The sequence below is a fragment of the Cynocephalus volans genome, chromosome 9 (genome assembly GCF_027409185.1).
Source record: "Cynocephalus volans isolate mCynVol1 chromosome 9, mCynVol1.pri, whole genome shotgun sequence".
NCBI classification, from domain to species: Eukaryota; Metazoa; Chordata; class Mammalia; order Dermoptera; family Cynocephalidae; genus Cynocephalus; species Cynocephalus volans.
The window spans coordinates 61,233,435-61,250,878 of NC_084468.1; the positions used below are offsets into that span (position 1 = coordinate 61,233,435).

Consider the following 17,444-nt stretch of genomic DNA (forward strand, 5'->3'; position numbering starts at 1 on the left):
CATGTTATTTTTGATGAATCCTGTCTTTAAAACTCAGTTTTTCTTATTAAAGTGCATCAGGATCCCTTAAGTGATCTTTATGCTGTCGTTATCTTAAATGTGAGGTTAGGATGAATGTAGCACCAGGCTAGAGAACAGTAAACCTGGAATGTAGTCTTAAATGTATCAGAAGTTGACTATGTGCACTTCTGTAAGTTCTTTAACTTTTCTAAGTGCTTAAAATTCTCATCTATAAAACGAGTTTGAATAGATAATAAATGGAAAAAAAGATCAGAAAAGAAAGTCTCCTTTCCATTCTGTGACTTTTAAAAAATACATTGTACAATGCTGGATTCTTGGTGCAGCATTTAAAAAATATACTTACCTAAGATAGTACATATGCATCCCGACTACAGGATATTTTTCATTTCAGCATCGATCTAATAATGAACAAAGAATGTTATAGAATTTATGAAGTACTTTATTTGTAGACTACCTAATCATGCAGAAGGTATACAAAATTTTGAAACTTTGCTTAGAGGAAAGGATGCTTGCCAAAATGTAATTTTACATTGCAGTTTTTTATTGGCCATCCTTCATATTTATTTAGCTTTACATTGTCTCCACCCTTGAAGAGTTTACAGTCTTCTGGGAAAAACAGACAAGAAAATAACGACAACAGAATTTAATAAGTGCTAATTATTGGGTATGCACAGAATGTTGTGGGACAACAAAGGAGCTTGAGTGCCAGAGAAGGATTCCCAGAGGAGATGATGTCTAAATTGAATCTTGAAGCCTGATGAAAGATTTAGCCAGGGCAAGCCTGATGACAGATAGGGCAATAGGGGCTGAGTCATAAGAACAGGTTTAGTGTGTTTGGAAAACTGCAAGTAGTTCAGGAGAACCAAAACAGGAGGCACAAGAAGTAATGATAGGAGGTCAGCCTGGAGGGGAACCAAGGGTCCAAAAGCTTCCGATTTTGTAAAAGATTTGGACTTCAATTTAAAAGCAATGGAGAGCTATTGGAGGAATGTATTAGTCATTTTGTGTTTTGACCTCAGTATAGAGATGGGATTGGATGTGAGGCATTGGGGGTGAACTGGAGATTGGAGACTAATTGGGAGGTTGTAATCCAGGTGAAAGGTTGCCTAAAATTAAGTACTGAGAATGTAGAAGAAGATGGGTGGGATATTGAGAGATATTGAGGACTTAGAATTGATAGGATTTGGAATCTGATTGAATGTATATGGAAAAAGAGGAGAAATCAGGGATCACTAAGTTTTTATCTTGGGACAATGGGTGAATAGTGGTTATATTCATAAATTTAGAAAACACAAGAAAAGATTTTAGGGGGAAGATTTTGGCCATTTTAAGTTTGAATTTCTTGTGGGACAAGAGAGCCCTGTAGACATTTGGATATGAAGCCTGGTGCTGAGGGGAGAAAGTCTGGCTTGAGGTAGAGACCTGGAGATTAAAGACATGTGCATGGAGGAGAACACTCAGGAAAATGTAGTGTCATGGAAGTGATGAAGAACAAAGAAAAAACCCTGGAAAACAGAAATTTAAGGGGTAGGTAGAAGAGGAAAATATGAAATAGAACAAGAAGGAAAGAATTATTGAAAGACAAAAGGTAGAAGATAATACTTGTTTCAAGTATTATCAATAATTCTTGTAATTTCAATAATTCGTGTTTTAAGAAGAAAGGAATAGTTGTGGGTATCATATGATTTGCAGAGATACTTATAAGGACAGAAAAATGTTTATTAGATTCAGCAGGAAGGAGACTGGTGGTGTGACCTTGTTGACAGTAGTATGGTATCATCAGAAGCAGGACTGCAAAAGACTGAGGAATTTGTAGAAGGTATGAGGGATCAGAGTATATACTCTTTCAAGAATCTAGGCTGGAAGGGGAGGAGAAAGAAAAATAGCTAGGGATGTGTATAAAATATTTATTTTTTGTGGTAAGGAGAAGAGCAACTTTGATACAAATTGGGCAGAGCCAGTAAAAAGGAAATGTTGAAGCAAAAGAAGAGAATATGATTAATGGAGAAGATTCCAAGGAAGTGAGATGAATGAAATTCAGCATGATGCTACCAACCTGGTTTAATTTTTGCTATTTTAACAATGGTAATTTTGAATTTTCAGCCAATAGTTAGTAATCTCTGGGTATCAAAACTTTGCTTTTGTCATGATTAGCTAAATTAGGGCTGAAGTCTATGACAATGACGTGGAGTGAGAGTAACAGACTAATGTGGAATAAGCTTATGATTTTTCTATGTCATATAACCTCTGTAAATCTTATTCAAGCCATCTGTAAGAGGGGAGTTAAAATGGTACTTAATATTTAGAATTTTGGGGGATTATTCTATAAACATATACATGAAAAGCTATTAACATTCTCCTGAACATATAAAATCTATTTATATCGAGAGATATAACAAATTAAAGTGCCTATGCCAGTTTTTACTGAAGTACTCAAACAGGTAGAGGAGAAGGGGTAGACTCTATTGTTAGTTTCTTCTCTGCCCAACTTCTACTTGGCTATTTGCTTTTGTCTCTGTGTTTTCAAGACTTTGGTAATCCACTCCAGCATATAGCAGTGGCTTTCTGAATACTTTGGGAAATCATATTTGATATTCACCAGCAGTCTGTTGGGACATCTTATAGAAGCATAGCAATGAATTTGCAGAAAAGTGCATAGGGATACCCTGCCTGAATGATGGAAAGAGAAAAATATTACAAGTCTGATTTTGAAACTATGTGTGCGTATACACACACACACACACACACACATTTTTTTGCAGGCAAATGGGCCGTTATGTCATAAACAAGCCAGTTCTGAGAGTGCCATGGCAAAGCCAAAAGAAAATCACACTGGCGTTCTATTTCCTGGTCATTTCAAGAACTGGATGAGGGTGGGAGTAGATTTCCACATAATAAAACACTAACTTGATGTGGTTCAGAAGCTCAGAAGCCCCTTTTGCCATTCTTCCACCAGTTGTGCCAAGCATATTTAAAATGGCAAAGAGAGATTGATCCCTGGATATAAGTGATTGCAGTAAAAGGAGTAAATAGACATTACTTTTAAGAAAAAAATTTGTCAAGCAAATGTAGTACAAGGAAATCTAACAACTTATGATCCAAATATTATAGGGTAAGTGGGAGAAACATTCAACTAAGCATTGGGAATTAAAGCAAATTCTGTTCTAACAGATGTGCCTTCTGATGAAGTCAGAGAGGAGAGGTGGGCTTGCTTACCTAGCCAGGAGATTCAGTTTAGAAAGACAATTAGAAGGGCTAATAGAAACACCAGAGGGTCTAATCTCTGAGTGCTCTAAATAATCAAATAGTACACAAGTATCACATCAACTTCATTCATCTCAATTTATTGAGCAATTATTGAAAGATTGGCTATGCAGCCACAGTACTCTATAAACTTACTGGAGATAAGCAAGAAAATAGAAAGTTATCAAAAGGGACAGGGGAAGGGTTTAAAAAGTGATCTTTCTTATCGAATCTAAAAGAATATTTAGACAGTCTCCCCCCTACACTCACACTTTTTAAATGACTGAGACCCTCAGAGCAAATTGTGCTAATTGCAAACAACTTCTAGGTAAGGTGATTTTATTTTTCTAGATAAGGCAACCCAAATTCAACCTAAATTTAGGGTACAAAAAGCAAGTTTGTATGAAAGAACCCATTCAATTTAATAATTATGCTAAATGTCTTAATGCCTGTACTGACCAAATACCCTGACAAGTCCAACTCATTCAGTTTTTATGTTAAGAATTTTTTGTGGTTTGAATTTTAATGAAAGATAAAGATGACATATTTGACAGTGGAATTTAAAGGTTTCTATTCTACTGTACTCTTTTCATCTGGAATTCTGACTTTACAAATTGTTATAAACAAGATTAGCAAATAGGTTTGGGACTAGAATATAAATGTAGAAATTAGGAGAGAAATCAGAATCGCTAAGGTTACGAAGAAGGAAATCAAGCAAGATGTAGCTGCGTTTGTCAAGCCGATTAAGACTTTGTTTCTTAGGCACTATGCAGTAAAAAACAACAAACAAAACTTCACTAAAATGTTAAGAGAATTGGTACACGTAAACCAAGACTTTAAAAAATACTTTACACAACCTAATTTTTAAAAAGCCACTTTAAGTATAAAGAGCTGCTATTGAGAACAGAAAATAGACATTTTCTAGTTGATAGAGAAAGCCAGGGTAGGCTCAGTAGAAATTATGAAGGAAATATGTATGGCCTAACTTATAGAAGAATGTTCTCATAAATTAAGCTATCTGGCAGCGAAATAGGCCGTTTCTACCTCTCGGAGAAAATAAATTGACTATAGGTATTTAAATGGAGGCTGAATGGTCTACAGGAGGAATTAACTGAGTGAGAAGTCACACGGGATAATCTTTATAGTTTTCTTCCAACATTTTTACCTTTATGATTTTTAAAAAAATTAAGTTACTAGTTATTTTCAAATGTGTTCTATTAGGCTTTGTTCCTTTCATGGATTAATAAATAAACAAAAATTCATGTAAATTCTTAAGAGAAAGTTTTACTTGTGGAGAAGTACTTCTAACTGGCATTAAATTATTAGCCTATGTAGCATTGACCTTTACATTATAGTTAAATTATTTTTCTGTAAAGACACACAAAAATGGTGTGTCAAAGGTGGATCATAAATACTCCTTCCCCAATACATGACAAAATAAACATTTTTAAAGTCCAGTCAGAAAACCTCAACAGCCACCAGCAAAGTGGGAAGGTGAAACAATTTAATTTTATGAACTTCAGAAAGAGGCGCACCGAAGAAGAAAATATTTTGGCATGGTGTAGAGTTGTTCTTAACCCTGCCTCTGTACTTCTGATATGGAATACGTGGGACAACAAAATTCTCAGAATTGTCACTAATACCTCCAAGTTAGCAGTAAAGTGAAATGAAGAGTGGCCCTTGGCTTTTGACTCTTCTAAATAATTGAGATGATTGCTGGAGAGTAACAGGTACAATGGAGGATATGAACAAGTGGACTGACTTTCTGAAAAAGGCCAACAAAACATCCCCCCATGGAAGAGGGCAGATATTGCCTCGGTGAAGGAAATCCTAGTAGAAGACACTTCCAATCTCAGAAGTCAGAGCATAGTCTAGGTCTACTTACAGTGGGCACACAAAGCCTGAGCTGGGCTCTCCTCCCCTCCCTCATACCTTCAGTCTACATAAAGATGGGCAGAACACAAAGCACCAGCCTCTCATTGTGGTTTATAGGACACCAATAGACCTCGGATGCAGTGAATAGGGAGACACTAACTCATCTATTATCAGAGAAAATAAAGGGTCTGGTCAGAACTGCCCATGTTTTGCACGAGGTAAAATATAAAGGATCTGGCAATTTAAGGAAGAGAGAGGAGGAGGGGGACAGGGGCAGAGGAATGGGAGGAAGAGGTGGAAGGAAAACAGATACTTAAAGAAAGATGAACCCAAGAACTCACAAAAATTCAAAGGAGTTGGGGAGGAAAATTGAAACATATGGGAGTTCTAATTTCTCTGTGTTTCAGAGTTGGGAGCCAAATGATAGTGTCAAAAAGAAAAATTTGTAATTAAAAATGACTAACACTTTAATATTCATAGAAGTCTTTTTTACTTAGAAAATAATTCTTATGATAAAGAAACATTTATGTGACCTTTAGAAATTCTCCGGTTGTATTTCTTTTTTTTTCATATTAAAACAAAATTAAGTTTAATATTTTTATAATTAAAATGGAAGGTATGGTATGATCGAATTTTTCTGAAAGTATTTTTTAATTGATCTACCTGCCTATGCTCATATATATGCATATGATATATTTACATAAACATACATACATATATATGAAAAAAAATTTTAATGAATTTTTACCCTCACCGTGTTCACCCTCACTGTGTGAGATGGCCTCTGATATTTCTACTATATTCTTTTTCTTTTCTTCTTTCATTTTTAAAAGCTGTTGCTGGCTTACAACCTATAGTCTGAAAAACACTACACTGTCCTTTGCTGCCCGCATTCACAAACCCTTTTGTTTCTTATAAAAAACTGTAAAGTTAAAAGAAACTAAAATTTCATAAGTTTTGCAAAGCTTATTTTTTTTTAAGTGAGCATAACATGGAAATAGTCATTTTCTTTTGCTGAAAAGAGAACAAAATTATAACAGCACCAGTAACAAGAAAGAAATTAGTAAATCTTAATGCGTAAATTCTTAGAACACTCTGAAGTGATAAGTAGAGGGTTACATTTTCCTACCTGTGAGCCACAGTAAAGAGGAGGTGAATTTGTGGAGCAGCACTTGGAGGCGAAGTCTGAGCGTTTGTCAACCAGCGCTGCCAGGTCAGTGGGTGTGGCGTCAGGCAATTTTGCTCTTAGTCGCTCTGCCAGTCTGAAAGACCATTTTTATGTGAGGTTTTATTATATGTATTTTATAAACATTTCTAATGTGAAATGATAGCCAACTTCAGATCTTTTATAATAAAAAAATAATTAAAATAAGTACTTGCCTGACTCGAGAAAATTCTATATCTGTGGAATAATTTTTGGTGAGTCGATTTGAGATTAGTATGTGAAATCTATGTCTCTTTCAAGATCATGAAAATAAACATACAAATTGCTGCTGCATCTGAATTCCAATCTTTCCCTTTTCATTTGCTCATTATCGCAACATGGATGATTTTCTCTTCCATTTCCCTGACTCTTCACCTTCTCTCCAATTTTAGATTTCAAGCTCCTTAAAGAGTATTTTCTTTATGGGACCTCATACTACTTAATCCTTTTTCTTTTCTCTCATATTTTACATAATTTTCTCCTGGGTTTGTCTACTTATCAACTCACTGTGCTGGAAAACACTGAAAGGGGAGTCAGGAAACTTTGGTTCTCATTTTGAACTGTACCGTTAACTAACTCTGCATCTCATTTTCTTGATGGTGATAGGACTTGGTACCTCTGAGTCTTTCAATTTGAACAATCTATGATCTTGCTGCCTCTTCATCTTCATAATGAACAACTCAACCTGGTTTTATGACTTTCTCCAGGAAATACTTGCCAGGCCAGTAGTGGGCAATGGGTGGTAAAAGAGAACCAAATTTATCTGGCGCTGGGGTTGTCGAGGTGGATGCTAGAAAGGGACATGAGGGAAAGGGGGACTAGTTTATTCATAACAAGAATTATTGAAATGAGTAGGCCCAAGCTAGGAGAGGAGGCAAAGTGAGACCAAAAGGAAATCAGATGATTAAAAAAAAAAGTGGGGGATTTCAAATACCTAGACTCAGTAGTCTTAATCTTTTCTAATTTCATAACCCTACATGTCAGTTCTACTACAAGTTCATCTGGAATCCAGACTATATAAATTACTACTCAGATACCCCATGCAATCCTGGAGTTCAAAACTGTTGCCAGAGAACTTAAATTTGAATTATCTGATTAACATTATTTTATACTACCTCCATAATATTCTACTAGATTATACAATTAAACAGTTTTCTGATAACTGAGAAATAATCATTTTGAACTTAAGTCTTTCTCAGTTTTTCATTTTTTTTTTAAAGCTTTGCTAAGGTAGACTTCATGGGGGTCACTGAAAGAAGTATTTTACTTTTAGGATTATTTAGAAAGATCTTTTTTATGGAATTCTATTTGTGCTTACTTATGGCCCATGTTGTTTGAAATGGATCTGAGAAACTTATTAAATAAAGTTGAGAATGACATGGTCTTCTGAATGGAGACTTTTTCAAGAACCCAGTACTACTACTTTCATTATTACAGCCTGTTATTTTAGTGTTAACACCTACTTGTAAAGAAATGCTTTCTCCTCCTCTTAATAGAGAAAAATGACTATTGAACATCATTATTGATAATTAGCATTTGACTTCCCAATTTATAAGAAACACATGCTGGTGATGACCACTGACACTATACTTGGTTGAAAGTTTGGGTCATCTTGTCAGGCAATATGTCATGAAATTAGATAATATTTTCTAGCAGTTTTATAGCTCCTGAATTATATGTGGCAATATCTACAGATAACTTTGGGGCAAGAATATTGATAATCTATGTGCTAATTTTGCCATTTTGAATCAAGTCCCTGCAGATAGATTTTATAATTTTTGTGGCTGTGTTCTAAATAGCCTCTCACCTTATACACATGACATTTTGTTCCCCCAGAAAGAACTCAGCTGCTGCTTACATAGATATTAGATTCTGACCACTTTTAAAACTCTTAATGCAGTTCCTCTTTTTATTGTTCACATAGCACACCTAAGTTTTCAACCATGCTTTCAAAGCACAATACTAGGCAAATATTACTGATAAATTTGGAGAATATAGCCAGAACAAGTCCCTTACTTTTTCTTGTATTCAGTAAATGTGTTTTCTGAATAATCTGCACATAGTTCTTGTCCCTTGGCAATGAAAGAAGATAGTTCCTTCTTCAGTAGAGGACCCTGTAAGCAAACAATAATTGTGTAACAAAATTAATTGTCTTGAAAGACTGTCCCATGAGGCTATTAAATCAGAATTCATATACTATATCAGTATGAATATTTATTATCTACACCAAGCACTAGCAAACATTTTCTGCATAAGTCTAGATTACTATCTACTAATTTTAGTCTTTGTAGGCCATATGTGGTCTCTGTTGCAACTATGCAAAGCAGTCATGAACAATGCAAAAAAAATGAGCATGGCTATGTTCCAATGAAATTTTATGTATGAACACTGAAATTTGAATTTATATAATTTCACGTGTCATGAAATATTAATCTTTTTTTGATTTTTTCCAGCAATTTAAAAATGTAACTCAGTTCTTCCATTTTTAACTCGTAGGTCATACAAAAATAGGCAGTGGGTCAGGTTTGGCCATGAGCTGCAGTTTGCCAACCCTTGATCTAAATGGTTGATAAAGAAAATCTAGCAAATTATACCTTATCATTGAAACAAGCAGTAGAGTCTTCAGAGTCACAGCAATCACCAAGGCTTTTCAGGGTTGGTTCAAGTACTTTACTGAGGAATACTTCTGGAATGTGAGTCCTCCTACTTAGTTCAAATATATACCTGGCATGAGAGAGAAGAGATAAAACTCTTCTTATGTATAGATATGTGTATATGCATCCATGTATTGAAATGTGACATATCTATCACAAAGAGAGAGAGCACCTGTTTTCTGCATCTTAATTAAAAAAAGAGATAGCCAAATCAACAGGCTTTGAGTTATACATATCTTCTTTGAATTGTAAGTTATTAATACTTGCTTTGAAGCTATTGTGACTAGTTAATATTGAATTAAAGCTTTGCATGCATACATATTTTCATATATGCTATATATAAGCATATCTACTTCAAAAGCATATAGAACGGTCCTTTGTGCAAATATAATACAATCGATCCTATATAAAGCATCATGTGGGTACTTTAAGTAGCTTTTCCACGAAAATAGTATTTTGTAAATTCTGCCATTATGTTTTATCTCTCTGCTGTTATGCACTTATAAAAACAATGAGTATTCAGAAAAATGTAAATTAGAATCTTGGTCCAGTTTAAATTTTGCTGTCTGGTATCAATAATTGATATTCCAATTTGCTTTTTCAATGTATTTGTGAAATATTTTTATTCTATGAGTATGCATAGACTCAGAATATATGCAACACACGGTGTATTTTAGTTCTTTTTTAGTTGAGTGAAACAAGATAAAGATTTACCATTTCTTCCTATTTAAAACAAGATAAAAATTTATCATTTCTTCCTATTTAATCTTTTATTTCTTTTAATGGTTTTGAATATTAATACTGTCAAGAAAAATATTCTGTTTGCTGTCTGTTTTATTTGTATCAAACGCTTGCTGTCTAAAAATCTGAAATACTTTAGGCTTGTGACTTTGAACTAGAAGCAATATGATAAAATTAGTAATATGAAATATTTCTGGTGTTACATGTGTATAGTATTTTATTGTAGAAAAAGATGTTTTCTCATTTACTTTCACCTACACTTCTACAAGCATTTTTCAAGCCACCTGTATGTTAAGTAAGGCAAGTATTACCATTCTTAAATTAATTAACAAGAGAATGAAGTTCCGAAAGGTTAAGTCACTTCTGGTCATACACAGTAATCAGGCATAAAAAGTGCTGTGCCTGTGTTGGAAATGAGTGACAGCATACCTCCCTCTGGTATGCTGCAAGAATCTGGCCTGCAGCATGATTCTTTTGTGTCCAAATGAACTTAAAATGGAAACACATTTCACATCACCTCTACTTACTGATCCATGGCTTTGGTGTTTTTTTGATCACACCCGTCTTTATTTGTGGGCAACTCGACATCTGGCAACTCAGGTGGTTGGGCAGCTGGCATGGAGTAAGTGCACAGAAAAATATCCATGGGTGTTTTTTCTTGACAACAGTCTTCAAACTTAGAATTTTTCTTGGATAAGTTGTCACAGATTTTTACTGTGTGTTCAGGCAGCTACAAAAGAAATGGTGAGTTTGTGCATTGTTAGTTTCCTGGTTGGCCTGCTTAAAAATAAGGCTTACAAGTCATGGCACCATGTTTGTAAAAGTCAGTGTAAATACTCTCAGTAAACTGGTACAATATTTGGGAAGGCAATTTGTCAACATGTACTAAAATCCTTTTTTTTTTTTTTTTTTGTCGTTTTTTCGTGACCGGCACTCAGCCAGTGAGTGCACCGGTCAGTCCTATATAGGATCCGAACCTGCGGCGGGAGTGTCGCCGCGCTCCCAGTGCAGCACTCTACCAAGTGCGCCACGGGCTCGGCCCCTGTACTAAAATCCTTAAAAACATACAATTTCACATCTAAGAATTTTACTCAGAAAGTAATTACAGATAAAGGGAAGACTTAACTATAAGGTTATTAAGTACAGCATTGCTTAAAATAATGAAAAACCTATACAACCTAAAAACAATAATAGAAGGTTAGTTAAATAAAAGAGGAATATAGATATAATACATGTAATAGATATATGCAATTGAGTCCTATTTAGCCATTATATATCATTATAGAAAAACACCTATTAACACAGACATGCATTTTTAATGGAAAGAGACCAGGCAACTCAATGTATCTATTGCTGAAGAGGTCAACAAAACCTTTTCATCTACTTAAAAAGATTATGCAAGTTAAAAATGGTGAAAAAAATTTGAGATGATTAAATTACTAAAAGTATAATAAAAAATTAGTAGCCTCTAATAGTATAATGGTTGCAGTGCCATCTAAATGAACTTTATGTGATAATGATTTGAATCTGCACTGTCCAATACTATTGTGCATTTGAATGTGACTAGTATGACCGAAGAATTTTAAATTATATTCAAATTTAAATATATATTTAATTTAATTAACTATGATTAAATTTAAATAACCGTATGTGGCTAATGGATACAGTACTAGAAAATGTAGGTAGAGTTAGGTCTTGGGAATCAGATAATCCTGTCTTGCATGTAAACTCTGCCACTTACTAGTTGTGTGGTCCCAAATTATTGACCCTTGCTAATCTTCTGTTTCTTCATCTGTAGAAAGGAGTTAAAAATATATTTACATTTTGTAGGACACATGTGATGATCCATTCAGATAATGCACGTGAAAATCAGTTTAGAAGAGTGCCTGCCACTTGACACATGGCACATGATGATAATGGTGATAGGGATTGTCTTACCTCCTTGGCCATGCAATCCTCGGAGGCAGACTCACAGCATTTGGAGAGGATTTTAGTAACATCTTCAGCTAGTGGCAAAACATCCTCCAGATCAGCAGTAGGTACTTTCTGGGCTAATTTTATGAGATGGCTAAATAGTTAAAAATAAATTTGTTAACTTCCCCACATTCTCAGTGTTTTTGTTTTCATTATGAACACACTGCCTGGAGGAATGATATCATGTTGTTAACCCTTTGGCCTCAATGGCCACATGAGCATGTTTGCCATGCAATGGATCCTATGTGCAAAAGCCATGTACTCAATCAATATTTATTAACTCTGGTGTGGAGCTACAGGCCTTTTATTAATTCTTTTATTTTATCTACAATTTCTCAGCAAATTTATAAGAACATTTTTAAAAAGACTGTGAGGGGGCACAAAAATACAACATTGGCCTTATGAGTAGAGAGACATCAGTACTTTCTTTATTGCTGTTTTAGATCTAACATTTTAAAGGCATCCTTCAACTGTGTAGGTCTGGCCAGAAGAGAAGCTGCATTTGAGAACTGAAAATTTGAAAAGATTCATTGAGATAGTTTAATTCTGTTCTATTAATGTTTATGCCAGTATCACACTGTCTTGACCACTGTTGCTTTGTCATATATTTTGCCATCAGGAAGTTCAGTCCTCCAACTTTGTTACTTTTCAAGATTATTTTGGATATTTGGGGCTCCTTGAGATTCCTTATAAATTTTACAATTTTTTTTTTCTATTTCTACAAAAAATGCCATTAGGATTTTTATAGGGATTGCATTGAGTCTGTAGATCACTTTGGGTAGTATGGGGATTTTTAACAGTATTAAGTCTTCCAAACTACAAGCACAGAATGGCTTTCCATTTATTTGTATATTCTTTGATTTCTTTTAGCAATGTTTTGTAGTTTTTATTAAACATTCTTTTACAATATGATTTTAACAAACTGTGTGGTGTTCTTTTACATGTGTATACCATAATTAACCTGGGGAATTTTCTGCTTTAGGGACATTTAGGAAATCTCCAGTTTTTTCTTGTTTAAAAAAATGTAGCAGCAATATTTTATAGCTAAATCTTTCTTAGCATCAAATGCTATTTCCTTGGGGTAAATTCCTAGACATTAATGCAAGTATAAATTAATAATTAAGCAATATATATGGTAGTATTATATTATAAATTCCTATGTTCTACTTGCCAAATACACTATCTCAATGTAAAAGGAAAACTAAAGAACAGACTAGAGAAAACATCATTGTGTATTTGGGTAGTTCTAATGGAAGACTAATTTTAAAGGTCTCAGGAAAGTACTTTTTATTCTCATTACAGAAGTTTATTACCCACTGCCAGCAAGAAATAGGTTCATTTATTGCCATTAGATAAAAAAAGCTTGTGAATCAGAGTAAAAGGAACTAAAGAGACTATAAATACTGAAAAGAAAAATCTGGCAAATCTAGATGTCTGAGGACATATGACAGAAGTATAACATAGAAACTTTTAAAATGAAAATGTGGAGTTAACAGTAAAGGAGCCATACAAAAATCAAAGTGATGGTTGCAAATAGCTGAAGTAGATAAATAATAAGAATAAATATTCATGAAGATCATGGTTGCAAATAGCTGAAGTAGATAAATAATAAGAATAAATATTCATGAAGATCATGAGATTATTCTGTATAGTAGAAGGCTTCATAAAGCAAGTAAGAATTCAGGGAGTCTCATCCCAAGAAAAAACTGCAAAGCAAATAACAGATGATGGGCACAAAGATTTTTTGGGGGGGGGGGTTTATTTGTAATCTATGCTAATATGAATATTGAAGATATATATTTTAGTGGTCTACCAGTTTTCCCATACAACAAGTATGTGGAAAAGATTGATTAAAACCAAATCTGATGTTTTACAACATAGCCTTGTTCCTTATTGGTCATATTCTGTGTAGAGGGGGGAAAAAAGAATAAGGCCATATTTTTGAAGATTATAGGTACATAAAATTATATTTTGTTTCTTCTATTACAAATATCTTCTTAGAGAACCCTAATATTATGGATAGATAGTGCATAACAAAACTTCTAAATACAATGACAGTGCTTAATCTTTACCTGAGCCTTGATTTCTCCTTCCCATAAGCAGAATATTGTGAGCAGACTTTATTTGACATGGTAGTGAGAAGCGATAAGTGTTTAATCTGGAGTCTCTAGAAAAAAAGCACAAGAATCTCATTAGACAGTCAGGATCTCTTGAAAACAGAGGGCACAAATGTCAAAAACAGAGACTATTAATTTCATTTTTTTGATAAATGCAAAACTGAACATTGACCAAAGGAACAATGATATTTCTTTCCCAGAAGTGGTATGTTTACTTTCCAATTAACAAAAGGCAAGGGAGGCATTTTAGAAACTTTTACGGATTGAAGACTCTCAACTTCTACCATTGTTTAAAAGGAATGCCATCACAAGAAGAAAAAAAATGGAACATAAGTATGGGACCTACCTCTTTCAGAAAGCATACGGTTGGGTTTGCAGAAGTACAGCAGGACCCTACCATAGAGAGATAACTCTTGGTGTAACTGACCAAAAGTGGCAGAGGAGCTTGTCCATAATTACTGGAATATTCATACAAAAAACTGTGGGGAAAAAAATAGGATTGGTCAAAAAAACTGGGAAAATGAAAACTACTTTTCTACAAGTATTCTGATGGAGAAAGGATGCATGTTACACTAATTTATAGTTTTAGTATCTATTAAGCACTAAGGATTTAGAGAAAGAGTTATAATACTATTTACTTTTAATTGATATACTCATTAAAAAAATTTTTTTTCCTAAATTCCCATAGGTCTGCTTGGGAGGAGGGGCCATTGTCCCTTTATTCATGAATGTCTAGAGAGGTGAATTGCCCATGGTGATTGCTTATTATTTAAGCTGCTAATTGGATTAATTACAATGAATGTAATTAATGGGTTTACCCTTCATTATCTATCTCAGTTTTTATTCTAGACAATTGCTATGCATAGGTGTACTAATTTGTTGAAAAAAAATCATTTTAATTTTTAGAAACACAAGCCCCTATGGATCTAAAAGGGACTCTGAAATCTTGGGAAAAATCTCTGAAAATTTACAAGAACAGGCAAGCCCACCAACTTTTATAAAATTGTGACCAATTTAAATGACGTTACTTTTGATTTTTGTATATATATATATTGTTTTTTCATTATCATAAATTGGTTTTCCGCCATTTTTGTTCATTTTCATGACCTTCCAGGACTAAACATAAAGAACCAGTGGCACCTTATCTAATTCCTCATGCATGTTAAATAATAATAAGGTCAAATTTACATATTCATTTTTGTAGTACATGTGTCATGTTCACAACTGTTTCTTGGGATGAAGAAACTGTTCATTTATTATGCTTTATTGGGAATTAAGTATTAAAATGCACACAGCAATAAAATTGCTTTTATCATAGGAAGTATGCAAGGATCCCTAGCATAAGGGGAATCACATTAGGGGCTGTCAAATATTTGAACATATGTCACATGGACAGGAGATCCAAATGATTCTGTTTCAGATGATAGAACTAGGACTAGCATATGGTAATCTGGGAAAGTTGATTTCATCTCTTTCTGAGAAAGACATTCACAATAATCAGTACCAACAGGGAGTTGTGCTGTTGGGTGAGAGTCAGGTTCCCCTCATTGGAAGTTGCCATAGAAGAGATGCTTACATAGAGTAGGGGGTTAGATTAGATTCATTTCTGATATTTTATGCCTTAAAATTCTATATATGACCAAAGCAGCTTACTGGTCAGCAAATCCCTGTGGATCTGTCCTGAATCCCTCACAGATTTCCTCATTTGTTGGCTCCACATAGGTAGGAAATTCCTGTGGCTGGTGTTTTAGGGCAGCCATACAGAGTTTCCGTTCGAGGCCCTCTTCGGTACAGCACTCCGCTGTTCCTGGGTGCACTGGGAATGGAGAGTCTCTTTCACAGGACTTGGCCGACAGTGCAGAGGTCTGGAATGAGAGAGGAAAAAAAAGGAAACATGTATATGCAAATTTCCAGACTCATAGTTTTCCATTCCGTATGACATCTTAGTCTATCATTTAACAATTCTCATTGATAACCAATTGTCTATGAGATGATTTGTCAATGTGAGAAGCTGCATAATTATACTTATAGGCAAATGTAGGGTATTATTTATGTTAATAAATAACTCTCCGCAGAATAGAACAAAAATAGAACTTTCATAAACGGACTGTTTTTGTCTGACTGTGGCCTTTACAATTTTATCCTGTAGCACAGTGTTTTTCCATGGGGATATTATCATCTCTGAGGATGAGGGGTCATTTGGAAATATTATATTAGTTATTCTGTTATCATTTTCTACCTGTTTTCTGCTGCAATACCTCATTAAGAAGGAGGACCTCCCTTTCTTAAGTGAGCAGACCTCAATTTTTGACTGCTTTAGTCTTCTACATCGGTTTGCATTCTCTTCCCTAATGATTCTTGAGCCTGCTTTGACTTCAGAATTACTCATAGACTAAATAAAAATAAGAAATGCTTGGACCAGAAATTCTGATTCAGTAGGTCAAAGATGGGGCCTGAAAATCTTTTTTTTCCATAGCCCCAAGATTTATTCTCCAGTGCAGCATGGGTTGAAAACTACTAGTTTACCCTAATTTACTGCCTCAGTCCTGATACTCTGCTGCATGTGGGCAGTCTAAGCACTACCAAAGCAATGGTAGCAATAAGATGTTGGTATTAGAAAGAACTTGTGAAATAAAGATGGAGAATAGAAATAGCTATCATGAAGAAAAAAACATTAGAAATAGTCATCATGGGAAAAAGTTACTTTGAGATTTATATAGGAAAACGTACTTTGACATCCTCACACTTATTTTACAGGTTAGGCATCTTTTTAAGGAAAAACCTCTAAAAATCTTTCCTCTCAGTAAAAGAAAGTAACATGATGAGTGAGTCACATAAACCCACGTCTCATCCTCTTCCGTGCCTACCTGCCATCATGTTCTCAGAACTTAGGAGTTAGACTGTCTTTCTCTTTGTTATCCTTCTCTCTCTTTTCAACCAACCTCCTTTTTCCTTCCATTTCTTTCCCTGGTAAACTTTATGTTTTTTCTTTTTACCGAGTGCGCCACGGGCTTGGCCCTATGTTTTTTCTTTTTAAACTATCTCTTTTCAAATAAAAAATGAGGTTGAAAAATAAAAAGCACCAACACATTTTTTAAAAAGTGCTTTGAATAAGCAGAAGAAAGAGGGAAAAAAGTCAATGCCCTCTCTGGTCTCTTAAGCTCCAGGATTGTAGAGACAGATCATATCTCTGGTCAAGGGATGTATTAGCAAATATATGAAATAAAATAAAAATATGCTCTTTATTTTGACCATGGATGATGGTTTGATGCTTGCTTAGTTTAAGGTGGTGCAGAATGTCAGGTTAAAATGATGGGTGTTTATGAACTTGGTGATGGAAGAAAATGATTGTGAAATTCTTAGAAAGTAGATAAGGGCCAGATAAAGCAGTTAATCGGTAAGAGTACTGATTTTATAACATCTATTATAATCAGAGTTTTTGAATATTGTTTCTGCAGCCTAACTGCCAGAGGCTTGAGCAGTGAGACTTATTTATCTGCAGACGCCTTTATCAAATACATTTAAATGTCATTTGCATCAAGCCTGATGACTGCATTAGTAAATTGCTGAAACTCCTGAGATTTCACCTTTTTCAGGTACTGTCTATATTTTGAA

General features: G+C 34.5%; 1 protein-coding gene across 1 annotated transcript in view; it reads right to left on the reverse strand.

Annotated features, from left to right (window-relative positions):
- Positions 1–389: 389 nt before the first annotated feature.
- Positions 390–17,444, reverse strand: part of GC (GC vitamin D binding protein) — a 50,237-nt gene continuing 33,182 nt past the window's right edge. Inside the window, exons 5-13 of the mRNA XM_063107450.1 lie at positions 15,483–15,694; positions 14,176–14,308; positions 13,785–13,879; positions 11,677–11,806; positions 10,266–10,468; positions 8,938–9,067; positions 8,360–8,457; positions 6,269–6,401; positions 390–419 (exon numbers count right to left, since the gene is read on the reverse strand). Of these exons, the coding sequence (XP_062963520.1) occupies positions 390–419; positions 6,269–6,401; positions 8,360–8,457; positions 8,938–9,067; positions 10,266–10,468; positions 11,677–11,806; positions 13,785–13,879; positions 14,176–14,308; positions 15,483–15,694 (1,164 nt within the window). The remainder of the gene's footprint in view (positions 420–6,268; positions 6,402–8,359; positions 8,458–8,937; positions 9,068–10,265; positions 10,469–11,676; positions 11,807–13,784; positions 13,880–14,175; positions 14,309–15,482; positions 15,695–17,444) is intronic.